Raw genomic sequence first — 16,357 nt, forward strand, 5'->3', positions numbered from 1 at the left:
CCCGAGCGAGCTTAAAGATGAGGAGTTTCCGGAGCAGGCTGTCCTGATTGACGGCTGCATATCGAGAAATGATTTCAGACTTAAATCTTCTATTGTGATGATGCAAGATATTGCAAAACAACAGAATATATATTGTGAAACAGCTTTTTATTGATGTAAAATGTCTCTATTCATTTATATGGCAAATACCGTCCCCTACTTAAAAAAAAAAGACATTTGTCTTTCAATCTTGGCTAGACAATTCACGTGTGTTTTTATAATCATATATTGACATGATCTAGAATGCAGGATGCAAAAATCAATTCAATAAGCATTATGAAATAATTTCACACATATGCAGAACCTTGGGCAAATGGTTAAAATTAGAGACGAACATTAAATCTGGGCAGACGATATCCCACATACAGCAACGCACTTAACAGATGTGTTTGCAGTGCTTTCTGGTAACTAACTTGCTTTCTGTTGATCTTTAAACACCCAATTCCAAATCTTCCAGCTCCTGGAGAAGGGCTTTTTATTTTTGAATTTTCTCCAACTGATTTTTTTTAGCTGTTTTCCAGCTTCTACTTGTTCTTTCGGTCCTTTGATTGCTTTGTTTCCTCTTTAAGCTCCTGATTTTGGGTCTATCTCGGGTTCCCCAGAAGGTGACTGGGAGTATTGTGTGCTGAGGTCTGCAGAAACAGGGGCAGGAAGAGGCGCCAAATCTGTACTCGTGTCACTTCTTGCTTCCTGCTTTGCAGCTCTCTTAGCTTCAGGCTTCCTTTGATTTTTAAGGGCTGTTTTTGATAAGGCTTATCATTTCCTGGTTGTGGTTTCATATTCTGAAAGGGTTCCTCCTCATGCAAGTTAGGAATTGGCGATTGGTTTACTTCTTAAAGCTGGGGGTCTACACGCTATTGCAGCTTTTGGTTCTTTCCTGGGTACATCACTTGGACCTGTTTGGTAAGCTCCTTTTTGTGCTGGTAACACTCCATCTAAAAATGACTGCCAAGAAACCTGCCATAATTTTGCATTTGATGGCACATAACACTCGTGCAAGACAGAGCCAGTATAATGCACCCAAAATTATACCCATTATTAACACATAGCCTGGGAGCAAAAGTGACTGTTAAAATATGCTTACTGCCTGGGCACCAAGTAAAATATCTAGAATCAGAAGCCGTGGGTTTAGAAATAAATTTGTAGTTTTTAACATCCCAAACTTCCATCTGTCCGGTCAGATTCCCACTCCCAGCGACACTAACCTACGTCCAGGAGGACTAGAGTAGGCTGCATTCTGAGGACGAGTTCCGAAGTCAGACACAGGATCCCATTTCAAGCTGAAGGTTGTCGCTTTGGCAGGCGTAAGTCCCCAAACAGCACAAAACTCAGCACAACCAGAATTCCAAGCTGCATCACCAATGAGGCCGCTTCTGGTAACCGCACTGCAGCACGTTCTGCATTTGTTTCAATGTAGCGTGGCCTTTGGTCCCCAGCACAGGAAACTCCCACCTTTTCAACACCTGTGCTTGCGCCTACTCAGCAGCAGCCTTTCTACGCCATAGCACTGCACCCTCACCCACCTCAGAGAAGCCTTTATGGCTAAAGCTGCACGGGGTCCACCAAAGTTAGCCTACTGATAGGATGTAACAAATGAAGATGTACCCTTACCCCCAACATGACAGCCACCTTGTAGGGTCCAGGTAATAACACAAAATCCATTTTTTGCAAATGCAATTTGTTTGCAATTGTGTTGTAATTGTTGTTTTCGAAGAAGTGAACTTCACTGTTAACATTTTGGGCAGAAATAGTTTCAACTTTTGACTGGGATGGATACCAATTTTGCATTTTTTTCTGGATGAAAGATTTTAAACATGTCTCATTTTCCATCATCAAGCTGTAGGCGGGCTTCCCCGCTGTGGCATCTCTGAAGCAGTGTGTGACTGCCACATGGGTAGGACAGTGGTTTTTGGCAAGAACTCAAGGCAAACTGCCTTTGGGAGGTCAAAGGTCTGCTGCCATTGATGATATTTATTTTTTCTCTGTTGCCCCAGGCAAACAAGTTCCCATCGTTATTAAAGATGTGGGCTTTGCCGAAACCGGTTTGGCTCACTGGATAGAGTGTCGGCTTGCGGACTGAAAGGTCCCAGGTTCGATTCCGGTCAAGGGCATGTACCTGGGTTGTGGGCACATCTCCCAGTGGGAGATGTGCAGGAGGCAGCTGATCGATGTTCCTCTCTCATCGATGTTTCTAACTCTCTATCTCTCTCCCTTCCTCTCTGTGAAAAATCAATAAAATATATTAAAAAAAAAAAGATGTGGGCTTTGCAATTCCTCCAGATTCCCTCGGAAACACTGTGTTTTCTGTAAAATGTGGTGTCCATTCCCCATGCACAGTTCTGGTCTTTACACTCTCAAGAGCAATGTGGACAGCACCATGTTGTCCGAGAAGGACAATACAAATGTTTACCAAACATTAATGCAAGTATGCTGTGATACTTAACAACAAAACAAAACACTCGCCTCCTTACAATATATTCTATTACTACAAATTTACATATCAAGAAGCCTCCCTATATATACTTTTTCAAAGACTGAACTGGTTAGTCCTACTCAATAAATTACATTGGCATGTCAAATAATGAAGAATAAACCACAAAACACCCTTTACCCAGTGACTGGCTCCAACCTAAATAACAAATCAACCTGCACGGCTAACTGGATGCCTTCAGGGAGAAAGACCTTTCCCACCCACTACCTGGGCAGGAAGCCAGGGTGGCACCCAGTTCTGAACCCGGCATTTCTGAGCATACGTCTCATTGGAGCAGCAGCCCACAGTGGGGAGGTTCTCATGCCTTCCCCGCCCCCATGCTGTCCCAGTCACCCAGAGTGACAGAAAGGAAGGGATAGGGCTTATTTCTTAATCAGGCACTGGGCATGACCACCCACGCCAAACCTCCCAACCCCGCCTCACATACAGTCAAGCTAGACTATGCTTCAGGATGGCATAATAGAAGCAGAATTTGCTTTAGAGCCATTTAAAAGTGGGTTTAGAGTAAAATATTTACTGCTGATGAGCTTTAGTTCTTCATCTGTGAAATGAATGAAACAGTATTTGCCTTGAGAGGATATTTTGAGGATTACACACATGTACACCCATATGGTGTCTGGCATTTGATAAATGGTAGCTCCACGCACTTAACTTCTTTTGCATTTTCCTGCTTTCCTTGGTGCCCCAGTTGATCTCATTTACCAGTAAGCAGATCTGAAGCTAATCAACCAAATATGTATGGAACTGAATAAACAGTTGAAGTCTTGAACTATACATTATAATCATGATTTGTGTGATTTGGGACGAAGACCTCAAATTTCAAAAAATACCTTTCCTCTAAAATAAAAATAAAAGTTATGATCTCTATTAATCTTTTATTAGAATCACTAATATAAGTAACTGTCAGTTCACAGTAACAACAAAAACACTAAAAAATAAATGGATTAAGCAAACACCCTGGAACCCGCAACCCAGAGTCACACCAGAGCTTGACCCTTAGTCAGCTGTGTGACTCTTAGGTAATCAATCAACCTCATCTCTGTTTCAGGCCCTCTTCTGGAAGAAGGGGGTGAGAACAGAGTCTGCAAACAAGAAATACGATGGTGAGCAAGAAACAGCTCCTGCCCTTAAGAGCCTAATTAATAATTGGCAGGCCAGACTGAAATACTTGCCACTAGTCATTCTCACTGACGTCAATATTTATTGATTGATTGATTGTCTACGCCATGCAAAGGCCACAAGTACAGTGCTTGGGGACTGGGAGGAGGATGTCTAAGGGACTTTTTTCCCCTGACCATTGGGTTAGTGTTTGGGCATGTTGACTAAGCTTGGCTTCTAATATAAAATTTATCAGTATTTCATGGGTTACCTTGAAAACAAAAGCTGATATTTAAACAACAACTATTTATTGGATCAGCCTCTAAAACAGCAGTTCTCAACCTGTGGGTCGCGACACCTTTGGGGGTCGAACGACCCTTTCACAGGGGTCGCCTAAGACCATTGGAAAACACATATATAATTACATTATGATTCATAACAGTTGCAAAATTACAGTTATGAAGTAGCAACGAAAATAATTTTATGGTTGGGGGTCACCACAACATGAGGAGCTGTATTGAAGGGTCGCGGCAATAGGAAGGTTGAGAACCACTGCTCTAAAAAGTAACCTCCTCCCAAGTGCCCAACCCCTTACTCGATCATTAAAATTGACCAGACACCAGTGCTATCTTAACTTCATACTTTCTTAAGAGAGGCAAATGGATGTTTAGACAATAGAGGCTGTCCTTCCTCCCTTCCTCTTTCTAGTCCTAGTCCCAGGCCTTTGCAGTTCTCTGCAGGGTTCCTAAATCTTAACCCACCCTCTAAACCTCTCTTAAAGGTGGCCATCCGACCACAGCTCTTTGTATGAGGCACTTGCCAGTTGGTGTCTTTCTGGGTTTCCTCTTGGGCTCTCCTGCTGGTCTATGAGCTCTTGGAGGAAGTGGCCTATTTTATACTCTTGGCATCTGCCACAGCTCCTACCGCAGCTGCCCGGAGGAGCCATGCATTCAAAATCCACTGGTAACTGGTTCTTCGTTCTTCCTTCAATTGCTGCAGAAGTTTCCAAACTGGTAGCCCTGCCCCAATCTCTCCCTTTATGTCAAATCTATTACAGCTACAATAGTAGGATAATCTTAACTTCATTTTCATTACCTCTTTTCTTCTCTCAAAAAAACTCATAATGACCCTAATAGGACTTAAGACTTTACTGGCTTTTTCTAGCTGACTTTATACCTCAGTATGTTCTGGTCTAGGATAAATCCACCAAGTCTAACATATAGCTCAATGCTGCAGTAGCTATCCAGGGGCATAGCACCCAGAGCTACCAAGTATTTCTAGAATAAATGACTGAATTGCTGTTTCAATACCCTCTTTCTTCCTCTTTTGCATATATCTTTCCTAGTCCTACTTTTATGTCTGCACAGGTAACATTCACCAGTTTGAAGAAAATGTCTCCTGCCAGATGAAGATGTGTACGGCATTTGTTCTCACTCACTTCTTTCATGAAATCTTCTGGGATCAGCCAGTTAAAATCTAGTCATTTAAAGCAGCAACTGCTCAAATACTTGTGCTTATCTAGTTTTCTGTTCTAGGGGATGCAATTCAAGGCCAAAGATGGTATCTATGCCTCCTTGTCATTCTCAGCCCTCAGGGAGAGCCCTCTGTGTACAGTGAATCCTGACTAAGTGCTGTAGTAAAGTCCCTCCGATACATTACTCGTAACGGGCATTCACGAGCTCTAAATAAAACAATAACTACAAATTAATGTTTTAGACACAGAGATTAGTAGTTTTGCTTAATAATTTGAAACATATATACTACTAGGATTTTGAATTTAAAGAGGTTACCTTCCCCACAAAAAATTTTGCTAGCTATATTTTCCATGTCTATAGGGTTTACATATTTCAGGAAATTCCGCCCCCCCCACCCCCCCAGTGTTGCCTTATCATAGCAAAGGAAAAGAATAATTCGCAATAAAAAGATAAAGTTCATACACAGAATGACTCCAAAATAAGGTGACTTTTCAGCTTGTCTGACCTACTAAACGGCTGCACAGCCACTTGGGAGGGCAAAGGTCAGGGGTGCACCTTAGAGAAGTCACTGAACAAACAGCGGGGACGCCCTAGAGAGAAGGAAAGCACAGGCAGAGGTCCATGTCCTGCTCAGCAAGCATGCTTCACGGTTGTTTGGAAAATGGTAGTTTTTTCCTGAAGACCCAGACTATTTTTCTGACTCTTTGTATTTTACCCTGTCAGTATAAACACTCACTCCACAAATATGTCAGAGAAGCACAAAAGATACGATGGCTGTTTTTCTGCAAGCCATCCCAAATGCAGCAGGTCACAGAGCGATGCTCCCTGCAGAGTGGTCCAACAGCTCTGTCCGAATGAGCAGCTCTGAGGTCACCAGTCCACTTCAAGCCCATTGTGTGGAATAGTGGTTTCCATCACTATAATCACAGACCAGATGAAATCTGCTGGCCAAAATCTAAGACTCCATGATTAGCCTAGACACACAACTCTCTTCCGACTGGCAAAAAAAGTTATTTTCTGTATTAGATATTGAAATTATATAATTATAACTAATAATTTTAGCTTGAATTTTTGGAAGTAAGTGTATTAGGTTTATGAGAAGTATATTTTGTTATAGTTTATGTGAGTTGCTAAGAAATACAGTACTTTGGGCGGGCGGGGGGGTGGGGGGAAGACAGACAATTTGTGTTTACTGGGCCACAAATGGATGGCTGACTGACAATGGATAATATCACAATTATAACACCCAGCATTCCAAAACTATTTAATAAATTGTTTGAAGCAATATAGCTTCCAAAAGAAAAGACAATCTAAATAAATATTTGGATGGCCGCGTACCAAAACAACGTTAAACATATAAGATAAAGAAATTAATCCCAAGCAAAAAAGGGCACCAGATATTTAGTCACCATCTATAAAAGGAATGGCTTTCAAAAGTTTGAAATGAATTATTTGAAATACACAGTGCATTTCCCACGGAAAAAAGGTTTCCTATGGCAATGTTGTAGTTAGTAAAGCTTTCAGTGTTACCCACAAACACTCCATTAAATGTCATCAGGTACACATGACAGAAGAACACGAACTTTACAGAGTCAAAGACCCCTGGGTTCCAGTCCTGGCTGCAGTACTTCCACGGGAAGCTATGTCCCACCGTCTCCAGCAGGATGAGCGTCTCCCAGAGCGGAGCAGGAAACCCATGGCAAGGCTGTCCCACCCCGAAAGCCTGCTGGTGACCCCGTGTGCTCAGGTGGGAGGCTCACCTGCAGAGTTCATACCAAGGAAGAGAATTCCCTAAATGGCCCTGATGGGGTTAATGTCAGGTCAGTGCCAAGGCAGCGATAACTGTTACCAGGACCACACTTAGTCTTTTCAGGTTCTTGAGATTCCGAGGACTAAAATGAGGTTCAGCCTTAGGAAGCATAAGGTTCACATGACCCAACGTCTAGCATGCTTTCCAAATATCTGGGCACCGCCCCTCCCACCCTGCCCCAATCTATACGGCAATTACATTATAGTACAGCTATCCTTTTATAAACAACAGAAGCGTTTATCACAAGACAAATCTACATGGATCAATAAACTATTGTTGTATCTAGCCAGAGCTTACAGGAGATCTGTCTATGAAATATACATCTTTCAGAAAAACAAGCTCTTGGGTAGAGCCATCACTCATCTGCAAGCGCATATGAAAGGCGGGGACAGAGTTGAGGCCTGTGAGAAAGCTGCCTGACTACAGGGGTCAGTCCGTAATGCTCGGTAAACGCTCACAATCCAGAACCATAGCTGGAAGGGTCATTATACAAACCACTAAAAGACGTTATCCACACCGGCTTCAAAATCAGAATACCAGATACTCATAATGTTTTTTCCCGCCCTCAGACACTGTTATAAGCTCAGATGTCACCATAATTAAACACAACATTAACATTAAGAGAGTTAAAATAAGACACTATTTGAGGAAAGAGAGGTTACACAATAAGATTGAGAAAACCCACTTCAGGGTTTACACTAATTCTCTATATGCCTGAATAGTTCCATTAAAAACATTTCTTCTCTTCCCGAAACCATGGATTAAGAAAGTAATTAGAGATGTGGGAGCCACAGTCTGGGCAGCTTTATATACCATTCCACCTCTGCCTATCCAAAACCACATTTCAGGGTGAACCCTGAACCTTGGCGGACAACAAAGCTTTCTTACTATGGAGAGCAAATTGTGTGACAACTTAAGAGTTTAACTTAAAGCTGTTAAGATGCCTCTTCACAAAATTTCATTTACATAAACAGACTCATATAAAGCTGACTTGTTAGAGATAGAACAACATATGAAAAATCTTTAGAATTAAAATATACATACTTAACATTTCTAAATCTTCTTAATCTTCACAAAATTATGAACTGCTACACCTGCATACCTGTTCTTGCTGTCATTACCATTTTCCCCACAGGTACTTCATGGGCTCCACTCAACCTCTGTCCTGTTTTACAGGCAAATTCCAAGATCCTAGAGCAGCGGTTCTCAACCCGTGGGTCGCGACCCCTTTGGGGGTTGAACGACCCTTTCACAGGGGTCGCCTAAGACCATCGGAAAACATATATATCATTACATATTGTTTTTGTGATTAATCACTATGCTTTAATTATGTTCAATTTGTAACAATGAAATTGGGGGTCACCACAATATGAGGGACTGTATTAAAGGGTTGTGGCATTAGGAAGGTTGAGAACCACTGTCCTAGAGTTTATTGTCTTTAAAAATAAAATTACAGATAAAATACGAAGAAAAGAACCAGTCATTGTGGCAAGCTGGATGCTGTTCCAGTGCATCCTCACCTTCCTCGGATGGCCTTCTGCAGCACCTTCATGCCCGCCAGGCGGCAGGACTGCCCCTCCAACCGTCTGTCCTTAAAGATGGTGCCCTCTGAGTGCACTTCGCCGAACATTCCGTAGGCATCCTGCACGAGGAGGCAGACTCTACAAAAAAGCATTCACAGTTGTTCTTTCCTGGAACAGTCTTTGATTCAACACAGAAATCAGGACAAATGAAGTTGAATTCAAACATGCACTTTCTAGATTTGTACACGCAGGCGTTTGATCACTGTTTGCAAACTATAGAGACAGAATTCGCTTTTGGCATAAAACTAAATTCTAAGCAGAATGAGGTTTAAAAGCACACGAAGAAGGCCATCCTTTCAAATCACACATATTACTGCTGCCCATGTATTATGGATAATTAGAGCAGTCTCATATATTGTCGATTTAATTCTTTGGCTGAGGAAAGTGGGCATTATCACCTCCATTTGATAGATGAGGAAAGTGAGGGTCAGTGTGTTAAATGGCTAGGCAAGACAGTAAGCAGGTCTTAAACTGGAGGCCCCTGATTTTGACATTTTTTGTGCCATAGCGTCACATTACAGTAACAAGTTACAAGGATGCAGAAGAGTGACCAGTTTAGCCTAGTGGAAGCTGAGAGAGCACCCAGAGCAAGAAGCATTCCAGTCTCCGAGGGAAGCACCAAGCAGCAACAAGGAATGAACTAATGGCAAACTGCATAATGACCATAAAATCCGAATATCGAAATCTACTCTACAGAGAGGTCAGGATTTGTTCCAGCACCGGGCCAAACTATCCTATATAATAAAAGGCTAATATGCAAATCAACTGAACAGTGGAATGACCGGTCGCTATGATGCACACTGACCACCAGGGGGCAGACGCTCAATGCAGGAGCTGCCTCCTGGTGGTCAGTGCGCTCCCACAGGGAGAGCACCGCTCAGCCAGAAGCTAGGCTCATGGCTGGTGAGCTCAGTGGTGGTGGCGGGAGCCTTTCCCACCTCTGTGGCAGCACTAAGGATGTCCAACTGATGGTTTAGGCTGCTCCCCTAAGCCATCAGTTGGACATCCTCCGAGGGCTCCAGAACTGTGAGAGGGCGCAAGCCAGGCTGAGGGACCTCCCCCAAGTGCCTGAATTTCGTGCATTGGGCCTCTAGTCCTATATAATAAAGAGCTAATATGCTAATTAGACTGGAGAGCGGAACGACCTTCCGGAACAACCAGTGGGTGGGGAGCGGGGCTACGAGGCAGCTGGGACCACAAGGGTCAAGGTAGCCATGGCTGCGAGGGCCTAACCTTGCACGAATTTCATGCATCGGGCCTCTAGATTAAAATATAGTTATATATAAATTGTAAATAGTCAATAATGAGGCCACTTATCTAGAAGAACTTCACCCACTCTATAACTTTCAAAACATACTTTTAAATGTTCAACAAGAATCATATCAGAGTAGTAAGGTCAGAATGCAAGTGATTTATGCTAAATTATAAAAAAATAGGCTTTTAATGTCCCTTGAAAACAATTTAATTGGCCTATAAACTTTTCATACAAAATAAGCAAAGACTGTATAATTTAATCAGAGACCCAAGTGGGAAAGAACAAAGAAGTGTAATAGAGGTAGGGAGGCATAGCATAGAAGGTTGCAGAGCCATGAGATAAGTTTCACAAGATTCTTAATAACAATTGCACTTATGGATTTGTCATTGTGCTCTAAAGCAGTACCCTGGCCTTTTGGGTGTGTCTAGTGAATCTATGATCCATCTATTATGTGTTAGAACTGCCACTTGTGTAGGCCTTCAGCGAGGTCTAGGTATGTGCTAATGAGCAATCCTGCCCCCTGTACCTCTACAGGAAAAGAATGAACACGGATAAATATGCAATCACAAGTCGTGGTGGTGTGAGGAAGGAAATAAGCAGAGTACCTTGAGAAACAACACTGGGGTGGGATAGTCTATCCAGGGTGGTCAGGGAAGTTTTCTTAAAAGAGGGTGACCTTTAAGTTGAGTCCTGAAGAAAGAGAAGCCAATTATTAAGCAAATGGTTGAGAAAAAGCATTTACAACAGAGAAACCTTGTGATAGGAAAGAGCTCTTCCATGTTTGAGAAATTGAAAGAAGGCTAGATAAGGTAGGGAAAATGGTAGTGAGATAAAGGACTAATATTTGGGGATTTCTTAATTAATTTATTAATTTAACCTTTATTTTTGCTGATTTCAGAGAAGAAGGGAGAGGGAGAGAGATAGAAACATCAATGATGGGAGAGAATCATTGACTGGCTGCCTCCTGCACATCCCCCTGGGGATCGAGCCCGCAACCCTGGCATATGCCCTGACGAAAGGCGACCTCTTGGTTCATGGGCTGGTTGACACTCAACCACTGAGCCACATCTGCCAGGCTATTGTTCTTAATTTAAAATAAAAATTATATTTCTGAAAGAAAATGAAAAATTTAACAAGCATTTGTGAAGAAGGAAGGAAAAGGGATGGGGAGGGAAGGGACTGGTTGTGGGCAGCAATAGAGAGGCATCTTGGTGGAGCGAGTCTCATGGTTGGGTGTGGCTGGCATCTACTGATGTTTAACCGTGTGGGGGGTGAGGGTGGTAAAGGCCATGGTGAAAGGCCTGTGTAAGGAGGTGGACCTGACCAGGGCACCAGCGGTGGTAAATAACCAGCATCTGTGCCAGTTAGCACTGACCTCCTGCCGTCAAAGAATCAACAATGGGGTGACACTAAAAAGATGATATTTTTCTTTCAGAAATGTAACTCTTAGGACAAGGTAGAGGATGTTATGTTAAATTTCAACATATATTAAAAATTGGGTGATTTTACATAAAATTCAAATTTCCCATTGTTTTAAGAAACCTGGGTTCTAGGAGCACTAGGCTAACACCCCATGGATGAAGCGCCAGTTTGTTAATTCATCCCGTGGGCCCTCGCCCCATCCTCTGATCGCAGCCCTCACACAACTCCATCCTCTTGGCCTCTGTCAGATTCAAGCATACACTGGAAACATTTCCAGGTCTCTGTCGGCATGCACGCATGCGTCGGAAACATTTCAAGGCACGACGGAAGAACACGGTCATGGATGATGCATGAGGGACAGGAAGAGTCCATGCTGGCCTAAGATTTCTAAGGAGCTCCATGGCAGTGGAGAATCAAGAAGAGCTTGAGGGCAGGAAGCCCAGCTGTGGACCTCATTTCAGAGACCACAGAAGCTGTGGAATCCAAAGGCTGGTCAAGCGACTTGAGCCGGGAAGCAGGCAAAGACGGAGGTGATTAACACGGAACATGGAAGTCCAAGCTGGCCAGCGGAGGATGGGACTCAAAGCAGGTGGCAGAAACGACGTAGGTGTGGAGAGGCGGGAGTCCAGCCCAGCTGCCACCACTGACAAACGGCGGCAGCGCTCTGGCTGACACGCCTCTCCCCTGCATGACAGGGGGTTATTCCCTGGAGGCCTTTTCCATTATTCTAATCGAAGGAAGATTAGATAATTACCTATCTATACAGGAGGCTGGAGTTCAGACACTAGAGGTCCCTGAGCAGACAGTGTAACAGCATTGTGGCCATGCTCAGCAGGACAACCATTTCAAACAAGCACTGTCCTTAAAAAACTTGGAAATATTGTGAACTTAGCTGCTAGCCAAGCCATGTGAAGGCTAGAATTGGCATTTTAAAGTTATGTGATGAGTCAGTGTTCATAAAATTAAGCTCCCACTTTGGAAAGCAGAATAGCCATTGGACAAGGTGAAATGTACATGCAGTTAATAGCAAACTCTCCACTGCCAGTGACAGGCAAGCTAGGACTTAGGCTGCAGGCGGCGTTCCAGACTCCCTGCAGCACCGAGCACTGCTGGTGGGACCCTGTGCCTCGTGTGAGAGGCACGCGGCTGCTTTTAGACGTGATTCGCTTAGATAAACGCCAGAAGAACGAGAAATGTCCCCTCGTGAGGAAGTCGATGTCAGTGGTTAGAGTAAGAGTCTCATAACTGCATTCACTCCATGAGACAGAGTTTGCCATTCAAAATTCTTGGAGTAAGTTTGGGAAGTGAATGCCACTTATTTAAGATCAATGTTGCATGCCTGCCTACAACACACACCCTCATCCAAATAAAACCACCTCCCATTGTCCTGATTTTAGGCATCTGGTGCAGGGAAAGGCAGCCGGCAGGAGAGGCTCTGTTTTGGGCTCTGCTGCTGAGGGATGTAGGCTCCTGGCAACCCGGAGACGGTACAAGCCAGACCACTTTAAATTGCTTTGTTACAAATGGAATTAATTGACAAGGAGATGATTTTCCCTCATGTGCCAGCTCGCTTGTGTCCGCAATGTGTATGTACTTTATAACAGGGGCAATCTTCCCGTGTGAACGGGCTTAGAGAAAGGTGCTGAAAGCATGCCATCCCTCACAGAAATGAAACTGCCTGGTATGTGAAACCAGCCTGTGATTGGCCTTCCCATGGTGCCTTCCTCATTCAGCTACTGTGATTTTGTTGGGTAGGTAAAGCGGTGAGTAATACATTAAAATACACAGTGTCTTCAGCTTGCCCCTCCTCTAGGCCAGCCATGCCCTACCCATCCCAGCTGGGAAAATAAGGCAGCAGACAAAAAGAAATTCAAGGGCACAGCACTATAGCAGAATCTCCTCTGTTTTAGCCATGAGGAACCATTCGGCAGGACTTTGATTCTATGCATTTCTGAGCCATGAGGGTGAGGCCTGCACCATGTTGGAAGAGCCGGCTAAAGTCAGTGCCAAATGAAACTACGTTCCACAGCACATTCCCAGCACATAAAATAATACAGATAAGAGGTTCACCGTTCAGTCACCGTCTTATCGTGTTGGAAGTATAAAAGTCCATTATGGAGTTAATATTTGTCTTTAAGAATGTTTTTTCTTCTCTTACCAGCTTACTATCACATCATGCTAATCACAGAATACTTTTAAAAATTCTAAACGTACATGTATTGTTAATCTGTAAAAGCAACAGAACAAAGCACAAGGATTAAGAAAAGTAAAACTGTTGATTTGTAGAGGGAGTTTTAGTGAGGGTATAATTTAATCTCTTTGAAGTTTTAAAAGCTCCTCCCCAACTTTCCAAAAAATACTCATTTCCCCTTTTCAACCACTAACTCAATTTCATAGATACACAAGCAAAGAGAAAGAGCAGACGCGTGGATGTGTGTGTGCGCACGCACACATGGGAGAAGAGGAGATTTAAGTGATTTAAGTGAACACGTGGGATGTTTACATGAGCTAAGAGAGCAGTTCTTAGCAGTCCACCAAGAATTCCCGGAATCATGGTCAGTCCCACTATTTTATTCTAGGTCAGTGTCAGCTTAAGCAGCCTTGCTCCATGTTTATAAAATCTTACTAAGCCTCAATTTAAGGAAGAAGTTAGATGAAGTGAGGGGGGGAAAAGCAAGAGAGAAAAAGGGAAAGGGAAAGTGGGGGGGGGGAGAGGGGAGTTTGAACATGAACATGAGCGAGGAAAGATTCACTGGAAAGAGGGAGGGAGAGGAAGAGGAGGAGGAGAGAAGGCAGAGAGCTGAGTGGGCGGAGGGCCTTTCCCAGCTCCACCCACCCACAGGGCAGACAGGAAACTGATCCACGGGACATTGTGTTCCTCTCCTGAAAAACAACCAGAGGAGCTCCTAAAGTAAACAGTTAATCCTGCTGTTTATCTTTTTCACTTGATGGGATGTTAACAGGAACGTTTCCACTACCCAGAAATGTGGTTTTTATTCTTTTAAAAGTTGTATTTTCTGTTTGCTAAAAATAAGAGTGTGGCATGTACACTTTGTAATATCAGAGAACAGGAAGAAATAAAAATCTTTCTTTGCTTAAAAGTGACTTAACTAAAAGGATTCCAAAAAGTCCGAGACAGGCCTTTTCTACCCCGGTACATTCTCCCTTTTGGGAAAATACTGCACTGCTGTAGGGAACCAAACCAAAGCGAAACAAACCACCTGCTGCAGGCTCCATCTTTAAGGAAGACACAAGTAAAAGTGCTGACCTACGTGCCATCCTGGACTTTGATTCTGGTTATCGCTCATGAAGATAATACTACCATTGTGCCCATCAAGAGCAGGAAGAGTGCATTTTACATGTGGCTGGAACTTTGCCTAGAGAACAAGTTTTCAAAGATAGTTATTATTACACATTTTTATTAACTGAAATATCTACTGAGAAAATAATAGGTAATTACAATATCTGAGATTCATGCGCAGCTGTAAGATATATTAGAGAGACCCTGTGTACACGTTGCCCATTTCCCCCCGATACTGTACTTTATTCTAGCAGACAGTGCAGTTTCACAACCAGCATATTGATATTGATACAGTCCACCAATATTATTCAGATTTCACCAATTTCACGTGTGTGTGTGGGGATCGAGTCGCAACCCAGGCATGTACCCTGACTTGGAATTGAACTGGCAACCTCTTGGTTGATGCTCAACCACTGAGCCACACTGGCTACGCTGCAAGAGTTTTGTAAACATTCGATACCTGACTATTTAGTCAGGGGCACTGACCTCTTTTCCTTAGACTGTCAAATAGAAAAATACAACAGCCAACAATAGCCACCTGGTGTAAATGAATTGAAATTATACCATTTTTTTTTGTCAGATCAGTAAAAAATACAATTTTTTGGTGTGCCTCAGGATTGTAGTAATTAGTTTATCTGCCATTAAATGAAAAAGGTTGAAAATTGCTGTCCTATAGCCACCATTACAGTCAAGATACTGAAGGGTTCCCTCAGCAAAAGGATTCCTCCTGCTACTTTTTTATAATCCACCTCCTTCCATCTCCCCAACCCCCATACCAAACATCTAGAAACCACTAGTCTGTCCTCCATTTCTACAATTATGTCATTTCAAATGTTGTAAAAATGGAATTTTCCAGTATATAACCTTTGGGATTGGCTTTCCCCCTTCAGTACAGTTTGTTGGTAATTAATCCATGCTATTATGCCTTTTATTTTTATAACAGCTTTACTGAGACACTACAGGCCCGGTGCACAAAATTTGTGCACTGTAGGGGTGGGGGTGGGGGTCCCTCAGCCTAAACCCTCTCGCAATCTGAGACCCCTTGGGGGATGTCGGACTGCTGGTTTAGGCCTGTGTGGGATCGGGTCTAAACTGGTAGTCGGTCATCCCTCTCACAATCTGGGACTGCTGGCTCCTAACTGCTCGCCTACCTGCCTGCCTGATCACCCCTAACCACTTGCCTGCCTGCCTCATCGCCCCTAACCACTCTCCTGCCTGATCGCCCCTAACTGCTCGCCTGCCTGCCTGCCTGTTTCTAACCACTCTTCTGCCTGATCGCCCCTAACTGATCACCTGCCTGCTTGATCACCCCTAACCATTCTGCTTGCCTGTCTGATCACTCCCAACTGCGTCTTCCTCAGCCCCCGCCGCCACGGCTTCGTCTGGAAGGACATCCAAAATGACGACCAGAAGGATGTTTGGCTGTTGGGTCTAATTAGCATATTATTATAGATAATTTATGTACTGTAAAAATCACCTTTTTTAATTGTGGCAAAAATACACATATCATAAAATTTACCATTTTAACCATTTTAAGGGTATCGATTCAATGGCATTAAGTACATTCACAATGTTCTGCAGTCATCAGCACTATCTAGTTCCAGAATATTTTCATCACCTCCCCCCAAAAACCTTATCTATTTTTTAAAAATATTTATTGTTGAAAGTATCACATAGGTCTCCTTCCCCCCCCCCTCCCCCCACTGACCCTTTCTAGCCAGCCGTCACCCCCAGCCCCAGTCCGTCACTGCCCTATTGTCTATCAGCCTCCTCAATCTTCCTCCCCTGAGTTTCTGGAAGCAATTAATCTACTTTCTTCCTCTATGGACTTGCATATTCTGCATATGTCACATAAATGGAATCATATAATGTGTGGCCTTCTG

General features: G+C 43.3%; 1 protein-coding gene and 1 pseudogene across 2 annotated transcripts in view; both read right to left on the reverse strand.

Moving 5' to 3' along the window:
* The window catches only part of SPIDR (scaffold protein involved in DNA repair), a 273,150-nt gene that overhangs the window by 26,439 nt on the left and 230,354 nt on the right, over positions 1-16,357 (reverse strand). The window contains exon 11 of the mRNA XM_081110967.1: positions 8,434-8,574. Coding sequence (XP_080967093.1) covers positions 8,434-8,574 — 141 coding nt within the window. The remainder of the gene's footprint in view (positions 1-8,433; positions 8,575-16,357) is intronic.
* LOC308533148 (eukaryotic translation initiation factor 2A-like) lies at positions 470-2,049 on the reverse strand (annotated as a pseudogene). The gene has a single exon. The product of its transcript is annotated as a eukaryotic translation initiation factor 2A-like (transcript).

This window comes from Myotis nattereri (genome assembly GCF_964212035.1).
Source record: "Myotis nattereri genome assembly, chromosome: 17".
Classification (NCBI taxonomy): Eukaryota; Metazoa; Chordata; class Mammalia; order Chiroptera; family Vespertilionidae; genus Myotis; species Myotis nattereri.